Source organism: Dipodomys merriami, unplaced genomic scaffold, assembly GCF_024711535.1.
Source record: "Dipodomys merriami isolate MVZ:Mamm:240054 unplaced genomic scaffold, mDipMer1.0.p SCAF_6, whole genome shotgun sequence".
Lineage (NCBI taxonomy): Eukaryota > Metazoa > Chordata > Mammalia > Rodentia > Heteromyidae > Dipodomys > Dipodomys merriami.
The window spans coordinates 61,498,720-61,517,576 of record NW_027206179.1 but is presented as its reverse complement, the minus strand read 5'-3'; the positions used below and the strand labels follow the sequence as shown (position 1 = coordinate 61,517,576).

General features: G+C 35.3%; 1 protein-coding gene across 6 annotated transcripts in view; it reads left to right on the top strand.

Annotated features, from left to right (window-relative positions):
- The window catches only part of Pds5b (PDS5 cohesin associated factor B), a 165,580-nt gene that overhangs the window by 144,004 nt on the left and 2,719 nt on the right, over positions 1–18,857 (top strand). Inside the window, exons 26-34 of one of the 6 annotated variants that reach the window (XM_070002989.1) lie at positions 2,185–2,299; positions 4,097–4,229; positions 4,525–4,644; positions 5,427–5,489; positions 6,203–6,348; positions 7,723–7,822; positions 14,599–15,035; positions 15,128–15,235; positions 17,862–18,000. In XM_070002989.1, the coding sequence (XP_069859090.1) occupies positions 2,185–2,299; positions 4,097–4,229; positions 4,525–4,644; positions 5,427–5,489; positions 6,203–6,348; positions 7,723–7,822; positions 14,599–15,035; positions 15,128–15,235; positions 17,862–18,000 (1,361 nt within the window). Of the gene's footprint in view, positions 1–2,184; positions 2,300–4,096; positions 4,230–4,524; positions 4,645–5,426; positions 5,490–6,202; positions 6,349–7,722; positions 7,829–14,598; positions 15,036–15,124; positions 15,240–17,861; positions 18,001–18,857 lie in introns of those variants that run through there. The other 5 variants (XM_070002988.1, XM_070002987.1, XM_070002986.1 and 2 more) reach the window with 5 other exon arrangements.

Below are 18,857 nucleotides of genomic sequence, written 5' to 3'. Positions count from 1 at the left end.
TGGAGAAAGTAAGTAGTGACATTGGAGGTACTTACAAGAGAACATTTATACATGTATATAGATTGTATAAGCATTGCCTTGTAGTTGAGAAACCACAAGTCATCAGTCTTTGTTTTTTGCTTTTATCAGTAGCTAACATTAACAACAGATGCTCATATGCTTGCTTTTCATCAGTTTGCCTTATTCTGTCAAAGTTAGTATGCCTATTGACTCCTATAACTTGTTTTATATAATAAATAGTGTAGCATTAAAAAAAATCTATTCACCCCAGATCCCATTGGTCACCTGCACATGACCAGGATTGACCTAGTGAATTTTGCCTTTAAAAACCTAAGTATGTGGGCTGCTCGGGGTCGCAGTATCAGTTCCCGAGCCTGTGCTGTGGCCCTGGCCGGTCAGTGTAGGAACCTTCTCAATAAAGTTGCTTCTTTAATATTAAAAAAAAAAATCTATTCACTTATCCAAGATAGAAATAGAGGCATTGATTATAATTTTTTTCTTTGTCAGCAGTCACCAAATCTTGTTAGTCATTCCTCAAGATGTCTTGAAATCTGTTCCTTGCTCTAGTTCTTTGATAAATTTCACTTGGATTATTGTAGATACTTCAAATTGCCTTCCTGTTGTAAATGTTCCCTGCCTCTGTAACCCTTCCTGCCTTCCACTATGCCACACTGCTATTAAAATTGCTCTTGTAAAAGATCTGAATATCACTTCCTTGCGTTAAATAAATGTAGATTCTACACCTCAGGGTATGAAGTTGAAATATCTTTTGACTCTTCAGAGTTTGTGCTCAGCCTGAGTTTCACATTTTCTCTCTATCACTTCCTGCTTTGAATACTGTTCTGTGTACTCTAGGTCATTTGAAATTTGTGCAGCTGTCTTTTTGCCTTTAGACAACTCTATTTCAAAATTTTCTTTTCCTCCAGAGAAACAAACAGACAAAGCCAGGGAACATAGTTTGCACCCTTGGAGTCTTTTAAACTAGCATTTTGATGTTAATGCATCACTCTACTGTTTCTTCTACTTCTTCAACTTGTGAACAGTGAGCACTCCATAGTCATATCCCACCTCTGTAATTCACTGGCTGTTTTTAGCAGGTTTATTTCATCTATACTTTAGTTTGCTTATTTTTAAACTTGATATAATTATATCTGCTTCTTATAATTGTTATGAAGATTAAAACATGATATGGATAAAACATGTGGCATAACAAATGGCCCAACAAAGTTATCAGTAGATAGTAGGTAGGCCACTTTTCACATCAGAATATAGCTTCAGCCTCTGTTTATGCTTTAGTGTGTTTTTACTCATCTACTTTTAGCTTCTAACAAACATTAGAAAATTATAAGCAGTCAGTAAATATTTGATAGACTTTAATTTGAGTAGACAATTTGATAGAGCCTGGAATCTGAGCCTGGTTACTTCTCTTCTATGCTTGCTCTTTAATAGTATTACGTAGAAACTGTTCTGTTCAAGTTTAGCAATGGAAATGAACATTTGGTGCATTGTTGACACATAAGACATTATGGCTAAGTTTTTAATTTGAATATAATAAATATAAATAGAATTATTTGAAATACGAATTACACTCTTTTGCATATTAACTACAATTAGTTAAGATTATCATTCTGACCTGTATAACAGCATTTGCCAATCTCAGTCAATATGGGAATACACTTGAATTTAGACTTTAAAGTTCTTTGTTATTTCAAATGTCCTAAAAATTCTATTCTTTTACATCTATTCGTGTGCTACAAATGATGGAACATTACTTTTTTTTATGTCATTTTGACTCTGAAGGGTGTACTCTTGCTCACTAACTTATAGGAGAATATTAAACCTATGGTTGCTTATATGATCAAGGAAAGAGGCTCTTATGTCTCTCAAACTTGCTATAGTTTCTATGGTTCACTTTTTCTATATGCATTTGAAAACTGAAACATTTGCTTTTGTGTAGTATAGCATGTGGTATAAGTAGGCATTTCAACATTGGATGTGACTGATAAGTGAACAAACTATTGTGTTCCTCAGCACAGGTATTTCAGTGTATTTCTTCTAAGCCTTGTTGTGGTAAACTATTCCAGTGCAGGAAATATAGGTGTGAAAGGCAGTGTGTAAGATTTGTTTTTCTAACCTGGATGTTTCGTTTTGTTATTTCTTTTTCTTTTTCCTTTTCTTTTTCAGAAAAATTATTGTCTCTCCTACCAGAGTATGTTGTTCCATACACAATTCACCTTTTGGCACATGACCCTGATTATGTCAAAGTACAGGATATTGAACAACTTAAAGATGTGAAAGAGTAAGATTTTTTTTCCATCCCATTTTCCTATTTTCTAAAAGTTTTTTTTTTTTCCCTTACTGCTGATAATGGAACTTCAATGATAATTAGTTAATGGATACATTTCCTTTCTTAGGAGTTTAAGCTTCTATTTACTCTCTTATTTGTCTTTTTCATATCATCTCTTCACATTATATTTCTTATGTAACTTTCTAAAACTTGATTTAACATAATTACTGTACTTTAATTCTGTTTCTCTGAAGAGAATGTGGTAGCATTCCTTTTCCATTTGAAGTAATTCATTAAAACGTTTTCATTCCAGTTTTTAATCTTCCTATTGCCTTCTGAAACCAGATTTTCATGTGAAGTGAACCAATAATCTCCTTTGCTCACATAGTAAACACATTTTCTTTCCCTTTGCAGTAACTATCTTCCTCCATTAAAAGAATGTTCTAATTTCATGATGAGCCAAATTCATAAACAGGGATGTAATCCACATTTGGTTTCATTGATGAAGTCAAATTAATTCTTTGTTCAAATTAGAACTTGACATTGAAATTCTTTCAAAGATTATTGATGATAGATTGCAAGCACCACACCCTGTATGTAGAAAAAATAGAAACCATATAGTAGTATTTAGAGATAATTTTTTTTGAGAATATTCTTTAACTGAGCTCAAGGCCCTGGCCCTCTTTCTGTTAAAAAGAAAGATGACCTTTGTGATTTTGAATCAATTAATTTATTATGCTTTTAATAATTTAGGAAAGGGAAACAAGTCTTGGTTTCTCAATTCATAGCATTTTTCTGAGAAATCTTAGGAGAATAGAATTATATTTACTACTAACTTTGCATAGCAAGGGGAAAAACTTAAACATTTTGCTTTACATATTTGTATTTCTATAAATATAAGCAAACAATTCTCTCAAGACTAGTTCTTTATTAGAGTGGTTATAACTCATGAAAACTTACAGCCACCCTTCTTTATTTGTCTTGCAGACAACTATAAATAGACAACTATACTTAAAAAGACAGCTATATTTTGGATTCACTAGACAGTTTTGGTTGTCTTTGTAAATGGCCCTGATGTAGCTACAAATAACCTCCATTCTACTGAAGAGTTACTCCATAGGAACTTCTGTACCTATTATCGTAAAGGATATTTGTTTCTTTTCTAGAATAGTATCTTGCTTCACATTTCTGTGTTCTTTCTCTCATGAGTTTTCTCCTTCTCTATCTCTCTGTCTCTTTCTATGTAGTATAGAAAGCACTTGTGTTTTTTATTCAGTAGATTTTTTTTGGTAGTTAAAACTGGGTTTTTGAAACTTTCTTTTAATTTTTTCCCTCATTAGGGAAACTTTATAATTGTCGGCCATGGCTTTTTCCTAATTTATTAATGAAATTTTTAACTATTTAATGAAGTGGAACGTTCTGTTGAAGACTTCATCAAGCCTTGAGTCAGCTTGCATATGTGATGCCTTCTTACTCCATGGCCTAACTATTCCTTGAGGCAGTTTTCCCTCACTGTCATGGTTTGAGATTGACATTCCTTCATTCTTTCCACCTGTTATGTTTCCTTTGTAGCCTTCCTTCCTGGGGACTCTGTAAGACTTTAAAAAGGAGTTTAGGGGGGTTATGAAGTAATGTGTGCTTTCCTCACTTATTGTAACATGGCCAAGTGGCATATACTGTTGTTTCTTATTTGTGCTAAAATTTCTCTTGGGGTTATAATCTAGGTTCATTATATTAATGGTTAGAATTGTTTTGTCTGTATTAAACAAAGAAATTTTCTGTGTATTTCCTTCTTTCTTGTTTCTTTAGGTGTCTTTGGTTTGTTCTGGAAATATTAATGGCCAAAAATGAAAATAACAGTCATGCATTCATTAGAAAGATGGTCGAAAATATTAAACAAACAAAAGATGCCCAAGGACCAGATGATGCAAAAATGAATGAAGTATGTAATTCTTTGTGAATAATGCTAATTCTGTGTTACTGTAAACATTTTAGGAATGAAACTAATATAATGTTATTTATAGATAATATCAGACTAATGCTAATTTAGTAGTAATGCTAATACTAGATCTAGTACTAATTAAGTAGCACTGAGGATAACAATAGTCTTAACTAAAATGCTTACACAGATGATTACTTTCATTAGTTTTTTAGACTGGATACATAGTCTAGTACTGTAGGAATTACAGAGTATAGGATACCAACTTATGTACCTAATTAAAAATATATCATTGCAGAAACTGTATACCGTGTGTGATGTTGCCATGAATATCATCATGTCAAAGAGCACCACATATAGTTTGGAATCTCCTAAAGACCCAGTACTACCAGCTCGTTTTTTCACCCAACCTGACAAGGTAGTTACTTTAGAATTTGTATAAGTTGAAATAAAGTATATTCTTAACACCAGGTTGTAGAAGATCAGGAAGAGAGAATTGGTATCAGAAGCTAGCCCCATGACTAATAACATAGAAAGACTGTTAGGAGTTTAAAAAATGTGATTCTAAAATGAAACACGTTTTTTCAGAGGAGAGGGGTATCAGATGAAGGGAGAGAGGAAGGTAGGCAAATACAGCTATAATATTCTATATACATATGTGAAAATGGAACCAGGCAAACAAACAGAAATCAAGATGATCTAGTGTTCAATTTTAGGGTTTGAAGCTTTTAGTAAGAGCATGGCAAAAATGTGATCAAAGCCTACAGATTTGTGAATTGATGCTATTGATCCAAAATGGGTAACTAGAATGCTACTAGAGATAATCTGAAATTATAAGCATTTGATTGGAGTTTACCCATTTGAAAATGCAAAGTGAACTCTAGAATAGGCTGGGATACCTGTGGAACATTTAAAATGTTACCCAAGATTTAAGGATCTCTGCAAGAGTGTACATTTTGTAATGCAGTCTCAGAACTCCAGCATGTTAGAGCCCACATGTTTTATTAACATTGGAGGCAGTACAAGGTTAAGTTTTAGAAGTAATAAAATAGTAGGATAAGTAGAAATTTTGATTTTAAATTGATAATCTTAAACATACTTTAAAATGAAAAGGTGTTCTGGTCTTGGTTGTTTTTTAAGTACCTTATTGAAAGATTGATTCAAGTTTTCACTGATTATTTCTTTTTCCCTTGCTTGTAGAATTTCAGTAACACCAAAAATTACCTGCCTCCAGAAATGAAATCATTTTTCACTCCTGGAAAAGTATGTTTTGAGTCTCATTTTGATTTTTATGTGGTAATTTTTTCATGTTTTTATTTAAAAATTTTGCACCTCAAGATAGCAACTATGTTTTATTTGCTTGTAAGAACTTGTATTTATAGATACAAACTGAGATATATAAACTTATTTTTATTTAACTTACAATAAAGGCTACGTCCCTACAGCTTCTTATCCTAATTTCAAAATGATATTCTTAAAAACATATGTTGTTCCGTAGCAAGAGTCTAATCAATTTTTATGATTGACCATATAGTTCGTTTATTCTAACATTCTGTTCTTCTAAATTTTGTGTTTAAATCGATTAGGCCTATTTGTCCAAATAACTTAAAAACCTTAATTATTAATCGCTGCTATGTAGTTTGTTTGTTTTTAGATAGTGTAATTGTAGGTGATGCTGACTTCAAATTTGACAATCCTGTCTCAGCTTCCTTTGCTGGGATTATAGGTGCACATTTTCATGGACTATGCTAGGCAAATAGTAGATTTGGGTGGGATGAAGAGTAAAGAAGCCTAACACTTGTACTAGCCTTCCAGCCAGCAAATAACCCACATGATTTTTTAATTTGTTCAAGTTATATTCTATTTATAATGTTCTATTTTTATGGTATGTATGTAAATACTTTAATAGAGCTATTATTGATATGTAAAATTTTAGTTTTAAACAAATAGAAATAAACATGTATTTCACATTTCAGCCAAAAACAACCAATGTCCTAGGAGCTGTTAATAAGCCACTTTCATCAGCAGGCAAGCAATCACAGACCAAATCATCACGAATGGAAACTGTAAGCAATGCAAGCAGCAGCTCAAACCCAAGCTCTCCTGGAAGAATAAAAGGGAGGCAAGTACATAAGAAATACCACTATTTATGTTTCACTATCCTAACACGCTCGAACTCTAAAATCATTTTTAATCTCAGTTCAGTGGAGATTAATGAATAACTTTCCGATTGTAACTTTTAGAAATTCATAGTTAACCGGCTTTTCATTTTGGCCTGTTGAGATCATCTTAGCACACATCCAGTTTCCTACCTCATTATCTAGCATTTATAAAACTGCTAAAATACAGTATATCCACATAGTAGAATTATGTAGTCATTAGAAGCGATGAGATCTGAGTTAGGATGGAACAGATTCCACAGTCCTCAGTGAGTGAGAACTGCAAGTGAGTTAGAGCAGTGTTGGAGGAGAAAGGATATATATTTACATTTTTAAAATTTAATTTTATTGTCAAGATGATGTACAGTTACACATAAGGTACTAAGTATATTTCTTGTCAAACATTATTCCCTTCCTCATTTTTCTCCCACTTTCCCTCCCCGCCCCCCTACATTTGATTTTTTTTTTTTATTTGTTTTGTTTGTGTTTGTGTTTTTTGGTCCATCGTGGGGTTTGGGTGCTGTCCTTCAGCTCTTTAGCTCAAGGCTAATGCTCTACCGCTTGAGCCATAGCACCACTTCAGCTTTTCTGTTTGAGGAATTGAACCCAGGACCTCAGGCATTGCAAGGCAAGCACTCTACCAGTGAGCCACCTTCCCAGCCCCCTGCATTTGTTTTTATATGCATAGAAAGTTTTGGGAGGAATATATAAAATCTTAGCAAAGTTTATGATAACCTTGTATAGGAGGGAGATTGTTTTTCCTCCATTTACTACAGTTTGAATTTCCTTTTACTATGTATATCCATAAACTTTTATTTATAAAAATAATTTTAAAAATGATTTTTTTTCTTTTTCAGAGGAAAACATATTTTACTTACATAATGACTAGAGATCAAGAATGTATAATAGTTTAAGTAACAGGCCATGGTTGTAATAGAAGGCTAGACCTTTCATGAGAGCATGTCCTGTTAAATTTGTAACAAGTATTTGTTGAGTGCCTACTCTGTGCCAGGCACTTTAGCTTACATTGTACTTATCCTACATTGGTAAGCAAAATAGTGAACTTCCATGCTTACCTTCTAATCAAGGAAGCCAGGCAGTAAAAAAATACAGTCATGCTATGTTACGGTATGGAGTGCAGCAGAGAACAGCATAGGAGAAGAATAAGGGAGTGTGGCAACTTGCAGTGTAAGGCAGTCTAATGTACTAATAAGCATTCCAATTTTCTTTATATTTCCACTCAGAATTTAGATTTCAAAAAAACTGAGGAAAATGAACTTGTGATTTATTACTTTATTAAATGATTATAATAATAATTATAAATGTTTATATTAAAGGCTTGATAGTTCTGAAATGGATCACAGTGAAAATGAAGATTATACAATGTCTTCACCTTTGCCAGGAAAAAAAAGTGACAAGAGAGACGACTCTGATCTTGTAAGGGTGAGATACTTGGTTTGACTTTAATGATACTTCTAATAATTTACTATATAAATAGTAATTTTTATACTCTAGTTAACATCACTGCTGTATTTCATATTGTTTTAGTTACATTTGTGTTGACAGTTTTTCTCTACCATATAACTTAACTATATTGAATATGTATGATTTTTATCATTCTGATAAGTGATTATAATTCTTAGGTCTTTGGAATTAAATAAGCCATTTCCAATCCCAGAACCAGTTGGTTTTATTTGCTTTTTCTTCCCCCTCCTCTTCCCCCTGTTCCCCTTTGTCCCTTCCTCCTTTTTCTCCTTCTTTCCTTTCCCTCTGCCTCTCCATTTCTTCTTCCCCTGCCCTCCCCTTCCTTCCCTCTTTCTCTAGCTCTCCTTTCTTTACTCCCCCCCCCCCAATTTATTTAACACAGTATATTCAGACTTAGCCTTAAACGAGAATAAGGAATGGAATGAGATCCCAAAGGCTGCTCTTTTTACTGTTAATTTTTTGCAATATGTAGTAAATAAGCTGCTAGTAAAGGTACAAAAGAGTATAGTTGTTTTTTGTTTGTCAGTCCAGTGCTTAAACTCCTTAGGCCTAGGTACTGTCTCTGAGCTTCTGTGCTCAAGGCTAGCATTCAACCATATGAGCCACAACTCCACTTTCTGCTTTGTTGGTGTTTAATTGGAGATAAGAGTTACACAGACTCTCTTGCTTGGGGCTGTCTTTGAACCATAATCCTCAAATCTAAGCCTCCTGAGTAGCTTAAATTACAGATATGAGGCACTGGTACCTGGCAAGAAGACTGTTCGGTCTTTAAACTTTAACAGGCATAACTTCTATAATATATAATTCGTATATTTGAAGACAAATTTGGCAATGCTTTGATACAGGTATAAGCTATATATTCTAGTGTAACTCAGTGGAGTTAATAACTGAATTCATTATGACTTTTCAGTTCAGCTCCAAACATTTCCTAAATAACTACTTAGGCTCGCTGAATCAGTTTTCTATTTTGAAACTATGGCTAGTCAGCTGATTAGATTTGTCAAAATTTAGTGAATTGTTGTCATTTCATCGTTGTTACAATGATTCATACTTTTAGATAATGGTTATTATAGTAATAGTTACTATGTTTTAATTGACTTGACAAATGGAGATAGAGATTAGCAATAAAATAATTATTTTTATTTAATTAAATTAATCAAAACAATTCACTTTTAATTTAAATTGATATTTTATTAATTTTTTTTTCTTTAGAATATTGCTTCCTTTCTTGCCTTCCATAGGCCTAACATTTAGGTCTTAATTATCATGTTGTTTTCTTTCCACTTCAGGAAATACTACAATCTAAAGGTCTTCCTATTTATACTATAATTTATGATACTCATTACTTTTTTAAGGTGTACATATTGATAATTTAGCTAGAAAGGAATTTTATTGCCTAGTGTTATAGAGAGAATCTTTTTTTTTTTTTTTGGTCTGGTTGTGTGCCTGAATTCTGAGCCTGGGCACTGTCCCTCAGCTCTTCAGCTCAAGGCTAGCTCTCTACCACTTTTGCCACAGCACCACTTCCGGCTTTTTTTTTTTTTTTTTTTTTTTTGCTTATGGGTGCTGAGGAATTGAACCCAGGGCCTCAAGCATGCAAGGCAAGCACTTTACCACTGAAGGACCTTCCCAGACCCAGAGAGAATCTTTGAATCAGAAAATTTCTTTTGTTTTTCAGGCTTAGTCCTCACTCTGTAGAAAATCCTTTATTACCATCTCACACTTGAACAATGCCATTAGGTAGGGAGCTTATGATTCTTTTGTTTATTGGACGTGTCAACCAGGCTACTCATCCACCCATACTATCCTTGAGAAATGGGTTGTTGTTGTTGTTTTTAAATCGAAGTAAGATTTGTTATTCAATAAATTCTACATTCCTTAGCCTTTGGAGCAGTATAAAATAAAGTGTTTTTCAGAGAAGAGTTTTGAATATCTAGTTCTTGAGATTTATTTGTATTCTTTTTTCTGCGGGGGGGGGGGGGGGTTGTTCGGGGGGCCTGAACTCTGAGCCTGGATATTGTCCCTCAGCTTTTCAGCTCAAGGCTAGTGCTCTACCACTTGAGCCACAGCGCCACTTCCAGCTTTTTCTGCTTATGTGGTGCTGAGGAATCAGATCCAGGGCCTCATGCATGCAAGGCAAGCGCTTTACCACTGAGCTACTTTCCCAGCCCTTCTTTGTATTCTTATAGGGGACACCTTTCACTGTCTATTGTGGCGTAACATTGGGCCCATTTTTAGAGCTGCCAGAACAAGCTTATTACTATAAGCTAGTTTTTTTCCCCCCTACAATGCCATTGAAAGAAGAGAGCGTTATGAGAAACAAATTCAATTTAAAGTCCTGTAGATTATGAGATAGTACTGTTTACATGCTACCAGTATGAAATTTACATTGAAATTTCAAAGCAAAGGAAGTATTCTTGTCAGATTTATATTTGAAAAACATTAATATTAAATAATGTGTTTTCCCCATTTCTACCTTCTAATCTGATTTATACACCCAGTTTCCTTTCCTTTTACTTCCTTCCTCCCTTCCTTCCTCCCTTCCTTCCCATCTTCCTTCCTTCCCATCTTCCTTCCTTCCTTCCTTTCCCTTCCTTCCTTCCTTCCTTCCTTTCTTTCTTTTTCCTTCCTTCCTTCCTTCCTTCCTTCCTTCCTTCCTTCCTTCCTTCCTTCCTTCCTTCCTTCCTTTCTTTCTTTCTTTCTTTCTTTCTTTCTTTCTTTCTTTCTTTCTTTCTTTCTTTCTTTCTTTCTTTCTTTCTTTCTTTCTTTCTTTCTTTCTTTCTTGTTGTAGAGCTTGAAGGGATTGGGTGCTGTCCTTGAGCCTCTGTGCTCAATGCCAGCTCTGGCTTTTTCTGTTTATGTGGTACTGAGAAACTGAACCCAGGGTTTAGCAAGCACTCTACCACTAAGCCACATTCCCAGCCCGCCTCCCTTCATTTTGTGGAAATGTGCCTCCCCAAAACAAATGATACCCCAAAAGCAGAATAAAAGTTGTGATAATTCCAGCAAGCCCAACGGGGTTTAAGTGATAAAGAAAATGTTCAGATTTGTTGAACAGAAGCATGTCTTTAGAGGAAGTGGGGCGGGCAGCAAATGGCATCTACAGCATCTTTGTACATCTGAGAATTTTCAGTTTTTCCTGTGTGTTCTTGGAAATACATAGTGATAACATAGAGTCAACTATATTAAATTTTGTAGTAAACTAATACCAGAAAGATACTTCTTTTAACATTTTTATTTGGGGGTGGAGGGGGTCAGGTCGTGGGGCCTGAACTCTGGGCCTGGGGGCTGTCCTCAGCTCAAGGCTAGCACTCTACCACCACTTGAGCCATAGCACCACTTCTGGCTTTTTCTGTCCCTCAGCTCAAGGCTTAGCACTCTACCACTTGAGCCATAACACCACTTCCAGCTTTTTATTTCTGCTTATGTGGTGCTGAGGAATCGAACCCAGGGCCTCATGCATGCAAGGCGAGCACTCTACCACTGAGCCACCTTCCCAGCCCCAACATTTTGATATTTTTATCTGCTTTAAGTCAGTAATAATTGTTATCCATAAAGGCAAAATACTGAAAAACATTCTTTAGTGGCACACATCCATAATCCTAGCTACTCAAGAGGTGGAAGTAGAAAGATGAGAGTTTGGTGTCAGTTTAAGGAGAGTTAACAAAAGACCATATCTAAAGGGCTCCCCCACACACACAAACAACCTAAAAAAACCTAAAAAAAAGGCTTAATGGTAGGTAATCCTCATTGCATGGAAGGGGGATAAGGAAACTTAGGAACAAAAGAAGTGACTATTGTTATTTAAATTGTTCTTCCTAGAATGTTGAACCAACTCAGAAAGACTTGAAATTAACAGACATTCATCCCTGTTTTGCTTTTGTTTTTGTAATAGTAGGGGGAAAAAAAAGAAACAAATGACAAAGTAAGGACGTAGTATATGGGTACTCATGTGTATGCATGTATCTTGGTTTGGAAATTTTTCCTTTTTAAGATGTTTGTATTGATCTATTGATTATTCTAACATTATTTATTGCAGAGGTTATTGTAATGACAAAGATCTCAAATGTGTATCTGATAAAACAATGCAAGTTATTGAGGGAATAGGTGGTGTTAGGATAGACGAAAAAATGAGTTGACGAATCAATTTGTATTGAGCACATAAATTGATATGTATCAAATTGAAATTCCTTTGTACTGCTATTTAAAGTTAAAAATAAATTTAGTGGCACATAGAAGACTTGAAGACATGCAGTGTTCCTGCATGAGAAAAAGGAGTAGAAAAATATGTTAATAAATATATAATTGTAAAATTCCGGTGTGATTTTAAGTCCATGTGGGAAAATAAATGGTTATAAAAAACTTTTCTTTATATAGTAAAATCTTGTGCTGCTGTTACATTAGTCTAGAATTGTTCTTATTTTGAAAATGTAATTCAAAATAATTGTGTTATAAATCCATAGTTTTCAGATGATTAGATATGTCTTTGAAGGTGAGAATGGGGGAAGAAACTTAGGTTTTGATGAGACCTCTTTTCCTATCTTGGAATACTATCCTTTCATTGGGTCCCCCTGAAAACCCTATTCTCATGATTTCATCTTAATCAAATTACTGCCAAAAGGCCCCATCTCCAAATAGTGGATGGTTAGAACGTTAGCATTTTCAGTCTATAGAAAATCCAAAATAAAACTTAAACATCCACAAAAGGGTAGAAGAAATAAATAAAAAATACCTACTTTTAGGGCTGAGAAGATGGCTCAGTGGTATAGTGCTTGCCTGGCATGCATGAGGCCCTGGGTTCCATTCCTTAGCACCACATAAACAGAAAAAGCCGGAAGTGGCGCTGTGGCTCATGTGGTAGAGCACTAGCTTGAGCTGACAAGCTGAGGGACAGTGCCCAGGCCCAGAGTTCAGGCCCCGTGACCGACGGCCGAAAAAAAAAAATCTACTTTTAAATCAGAAGCCAATAAACAAATAGGAAAGGAGAGTAATAACAAGGTCATAGTCGAGCAGTTTACAAACAGAGGAAGTACAATGAATAATGATGGTTTTTGTTTTTCTTTTATTGGTTTTCTTTTCTCCTCTCCCCTTCCCATTTCCCATCTGTCTTCCACTCTCTTACCCATTTCTCTTCCCTTCTCTCCCTGATTTTCTTTTTTTCCTTTATCTTTTCTTTCTCTCCCCTCTGTTTCTTTCTCTCCCCTCTGTTTCCTTCATTTTATTTTTATTGGTGGTTTGAACTCAGCACTTCTCACTTGCCAGGCAGGTACTCAGCTACTGAGGCATGCCCCCTGCCCTTTGATTGATTTACGTATAAATTGGTACAGACTTTTGGGAAACTAAATTTACATTATACATGCATTTTCATTCTTGGGTCTGAAGAATTTCTGAATCTCCATCTGGTCGTACATGCGTAAGTTTTCTGAATATAGACTTAGTTAATCTTATTTTTTAAGGCCAAGCCATGGATTTTTAAAAATTGCTTTTGTTGTTAGTTGTTAACGTCATTAACACCATCTCTAGGGTTCAGAAGTATTTCCAGAATTTCTCTGGGGAAGGTACAGTACTGGGTTTTAACTCAGAGCCTTTCATTTTATTAGACAAGTACAGTATCACCAGAATTATCCATACTGTGCTCCAAACCCCATTTTTGCTTTATTTTTCTATGGGGTCTTGTTTTAGTTTGCCTGGGACTTGAACTGCAGTCCTCCTACCCCTCCTGATATACCTGGCTTGTTGGTTGAGATGAGGTCTAACTTTTTGCCCTGGCTAGCTTTGTACTGAGATCCTCCCTATTGCTATCTTCTGACCATCTGGGATTATAGGCAGGAGCCACCTCATAGTCTAGAATTTTTCATGTGTGATGAATATGTTTAACTTACAAATCTTACGACCTCCATTTAGAAACTAAAAATATTTATTTTATTATGTTATAAATATAATAGCTAACTTAGTATTTAGTGTTGTATTATATACTATATAGTAAAATTAGTCATTTTAAGTTTTATGTACTAAACTAATATTTTAATTCTTTTTTAGGACCAATTGAGTTCCTTTTCATTAAATAGCTCTTCACCAATAAGATGCATAGTTTAATAAAATGCTGATCTTGAGAAGTATTCCTTTGAGGCTCTTTAGCTTAAAAGTGAGAATGAAAATGGGATTTTTTTTTTAAAGTGAAGAATTGGGGTTGCTCATACTGCAAGCTTCTAGCCTAGAGGCCGAGGTGGGAGGGAACACTTGAATTTATAACTTGGTACCTAGAGTGAGGTTTCAGCTTCAAAACAATAACAAACCAAAATAATGAAGCAGTGAGTAGTTATGTCTCTCATATATTTATATATTTAGGGAATGACAAAGTGCTCTACCCTGGGTAGACAGTTTCATTGTTTAAAAAGAAAACTTAGCTGAGTGCCATTGGCTCAGGCCTAGTAATCCTTGCTACTCAGGAGGCTTAGATCTGAGCATTGTGGCTCAAAGCCAGCCCAGGCAAGAAAGTCCAGAAGACTCTTCTCCAATTAAGCACCAAAAAAGCCAAAAGCGGAGCTATGGCTCAAGTGATAGGCTAGCCTTGAGCAAAAAAGCTCATTGTTCTTGCTCAGGCCCTAAGTTGAAGCTCCAGGACTGGCATGCACATGCCCTCATGTGCACACACGTATGTGCACATACTCTCATACACACATACAAGTAAACTTAAGTTTTAAAATTTTGATTTCTTCCTTCTTCAGTCAGAATTGGAGAAGCCTAGAAGCCGGAAAAAAACTCCCGTCACAGACCCAGAAGAGAAATTAGGAATGGATGACCTGTCTAAGTTGGTACAGGAGCAGAAACCTAAAGGCAGTCAGCGAGGGCGGAAAAGAGGACATACAGTTTCAGAATCAGATGAGCAACAGTGGTCTGAGGAAAAGAGGCTCAAAGAAGATCTGTTAGAAAATGAGGATGAACAGAACAGTCCACCAAAAAAGGGCAAAAGAGGTCGGCCACCAAAACCTCTTGGTGGAGGGACACCAAAAGAAGAGCCAACAATGAAAACATCTAAAAAAGGGAATAAAAAAAAATCTGGGCCACCTGCAGTAGAGGAAGAAGAAGAAGAAGAGAGACAGAGTGGAAATACAGAACAGAAGTCAAAAAGCAAACACCGCACATCAAGGAAAGCACAGCAGAGGTAAGTGTGGGAAACTCTAGACTACCTCTGTTTTCTTACCATATTATAAATCATAATTTGATGCTATCCACATTTGGGTCTTCCCAAAGCAGAGCAGAATCTCCTGAAACTAGTGCAGTTGAATCCACACAGTCCACACCACAGAAAGGACGAGGAAGACCATCAAAAACGCCATCACCATCACAACCAAAAAAAAATGTGTAAGTTGTAAATAATATTAAATTCCAAGCCAATTTTAAATTATCTTGCAAAAAGTTCATAAATTTATAAACATACATATTGCGTATTTAAATTCCAAATACCTAGTCCCGTTATACTAGGTAAAATACATTTTATAACCTTACCTAGGGACTTAATATTACAGTTAGCCCTTAGGTAATATTTGTACATTTTTATAGGCCTTAGGCAAGTCTTTATATAAATGGATACCAAAATAATCTGCAGATTTTCTCTACACATTTTATGGTATCTGAAAATATGATAATTTTGAATAATCACAACACACTAACCAGGTTGCAGGCTACAAAATTATTAATATAGAGCATCTGTTTTGTATTTAGGACATTTGGCAGTACTTCTTTTAATGATGTAACTCTCCATCAGAAATTGTGCTCATTTTCTGAGAGTAATCCAACATATATCAGTAGCTTGACTTTTTAGAGTTACCAATATATCTTAGTTAAATATTTGGTGATTATGCCTTTCTCCATGTAATTTTTCTCTCAGATTAAAAATAAAGGTAAGTACATTATTGTAGCAGCTTCATACATACATGTATGTGGATTTAACCAACAGAATCACTATTTCTAAACAAAGAATTCTCATGCAGTAATGCATTCTTGTAATTAATCTTGTAACAAAGAAGTGATACATGTTAAATTTCTCTCAACCTCTTAAATTTTGTTTCTCTGTATGGGTATCATTAAGTGGTCATTATTATTCAATGGTGATTCTTCTAAAATTACATGTTTCCCATGAATGTTTGAAGCCTGAGTATTTCTTTTACAAAGTCAATACAGAAAAAGATTCTGTGTTCTGTCTTGTCTTGTTAGAGTTCTTAATCTGAGAAGCTTTTTTTCTGGAGCTAGAATAGTAGCATATATTACGATTTGTCTTTGTGTTCTGCAGTGGAATTCAAAAAGGTTTTCATTTTCTCTGTAATTCCTGCGTAGTTACTTATAGCAGACATGGTTCATGAGACTTCCTATCTAATAGGCAAGCAGTCTTTAATGAATGACATGTACAAATGGAATAAAGACTTCTGCTCGATTTTTGTTGTTCTGGTATTGGAACATGAACTCAAGACCTTTCACTCTGGCTTTTTCACTCAAGCTCCAGGTCTCACTTCTTTGCTTGTTAGAGATAAAGAGTCCCAGATTGGTCTGCTGTGATTGGCTTTGAATTGTGATTCTCAGCTCTCAACAGCCTGAGTAGTGAGGATTACAGGCATGAACTTCTAGCACCTTGCTTGGAATTAAGACTTGTGGTATGCCCTGAAGGAAGAATCTATGGTGCACTAACAATTTAGTGGGAGGATTGAGGAGTGGGAGAAGTTTTCTTCTTGGAGAGGAGTTGCTTACTTTGAGAGAGTAGTAGGTATTAGATAGTCATTGAATATATACATAAAAGTATTCTATCTCAGGTTTCTGAATTGGGAAAAAATCTTGGCATATTTAGAAAGTGGAAGGAAAGCAAGGCTTGGCTAGTTGATTGTAGTTGCCAGGAGTTGGGGAGGAGAGAGTCAGGAGAATGCAGATAGGTAGGCATTATTACAGGGCTTCATGTAGTACAGTAGAAGGATCACAACATTATTCTTCGCCCATTGGAGAGCTATCTGTGAGGAGGGACATCATCTGTTCTTAGACTTTTAAAACATTACTATGAAAATAGAAGAAGCAAAAAGGTGGGAATAGCTTGGATTAGGTAATAGCACTGGAGGTTGAGAGAAGTGAATGGATTTAAGGTTTCTCTAGGTGGAATACATAGGGCTCGATAAAGGCTGGAATGCTGTTCTCTGCTTAAAGAATTTCTGCACTGAGGAACTGGGAATGGGGCTTAGAGTCCTTGCCTAGCATGCATGAAACCCTGGGTTCAATTCCACAGTACCACATAAACAGAAAAGACTAGAAGTGGTGCTGTAGCTCAAGTGGTAGAGTGTTAGCCTTGAGCAAAAAGAAGCTCAGGGACAGTACCCAGGCCCTGCCCCCCCTCTCCCCCCAAAAAAAGTCTGCACTAAGCAGCTTACTGCCTATCAGTGCCTTTACTGAGTTGGAAAGATGAAAAATGGAACAGACTTCAAGTGTGTTTTGAAATCTTTTATGATATGGTCTTAGTCATACTCTTTGCTCTTTGCTAGATCACTGTATATGAAAACTGTAAAAATTAATGACTTAAGAGCCAGATCCCAGTGGCTCATGCCTGTAATCCTGGCTACTCAGAAGGCTGAGAGGTAAGAATTGCAGTTTGAAGCCAGCCTCGGCAAGAAAGTCTGAGAGACTCTTAGCTCCAATTAACCATCTACCAAAAAGCCAGAAATGGAGTTGTGGCTCAAGTAGTAGACCATTAGCCTTGAGCAAAAATGCTCAGGGACAGTGCCTGGCAGTCCCTGCATTTAATTCAGTCCCTGAATTTGAGGCAATCCCTCAAAAAAGAGTGGTTCACAGGTCAGAATATAAAAACACCTCTTGACATAATTAAGGATAAAAATCATACAAGAATTTACAAAATACTTGAAACACTTGTTCTGATGTAATCTACATCTTAAGATCAAAATGTTCATTTTTAAGATCAAAATGTTCATTTTATTTTATGTATGTTTTACTGTAGCCGTGTAGGACGCTCCAAACAAGTAGCTACTAAAGAGAATGATTCAAGTGAAGAAGCAGATGTGTTTCAGGGCAGCTCTCCTGTCCATGATGATGTTACACAAGAAGAAACAGAGGAAGAGGAAGTTTCTGTAATAAATGTATGTGTTAACGTCCTTTGTGAAATATAAAAATAGTAAATATTTTGTTAAGGCCATTTAGCACTTGCTGTAATTCAAAGAATTAACATGTGTTTATTAGTTTATACTGTCCTTTTTTTACTAGCTTGGATAATGGAGAACATAACTTTGATGGGAGCCTGAAATTAGACAGAATAATAGTAGCCCAGTGAACATGTAATCATCAAGTCTACTTGACTATCATGTTCAAGTAAAGTTTAATATTGGTGCTTAAAGCATTTAAGTTATTTCTATCTTGGTTTATTTCTTAAAAGGTTTGTTGGGGATATAAAAGTAAGAGTGAAGAGTCAATAGCAGTTGATATTTTCAACAGAGAAGAACTACACAGTAAACTAGTTAAATTTAAACTGTTCTTTTTCCATTCCTGATGTTTGAACTAAAGTTTTAAGTTTTCATTAGTGCTTACCACTAAAGGCTGATGTGTTTGAATTTCACATTACTTTATGTAATTGATAGTTGTTGGAAACCAAGTTCACTTAGGCTTTTCCAAAAAGACAATTGCCAGAGCATCAGACATTTTCTTTATCACAGAAAGAATGCAAATATCTTTTCTTGTTTTTCTTATTGTGGACCTTAGCTTCTGTCAGTTACTCTCTAAACAAATATAGATTATTTGCTGCTTGGGAAAGGCTATTTCATAGCCTTAGACATTGCAGAGGTCTAAAGCCAGGGGCAGAAGGTTTAGGAGAATGGCTTTAAAGAAAGCAAAGTCAGGAACAAGCAAGAATTAGGATTGGTTAAAAAATGATCACTGAAACTTAAGTATATGAAAATGATTTTTAAAAATTAAAAAATGATTATGGACATCCATTTTAATT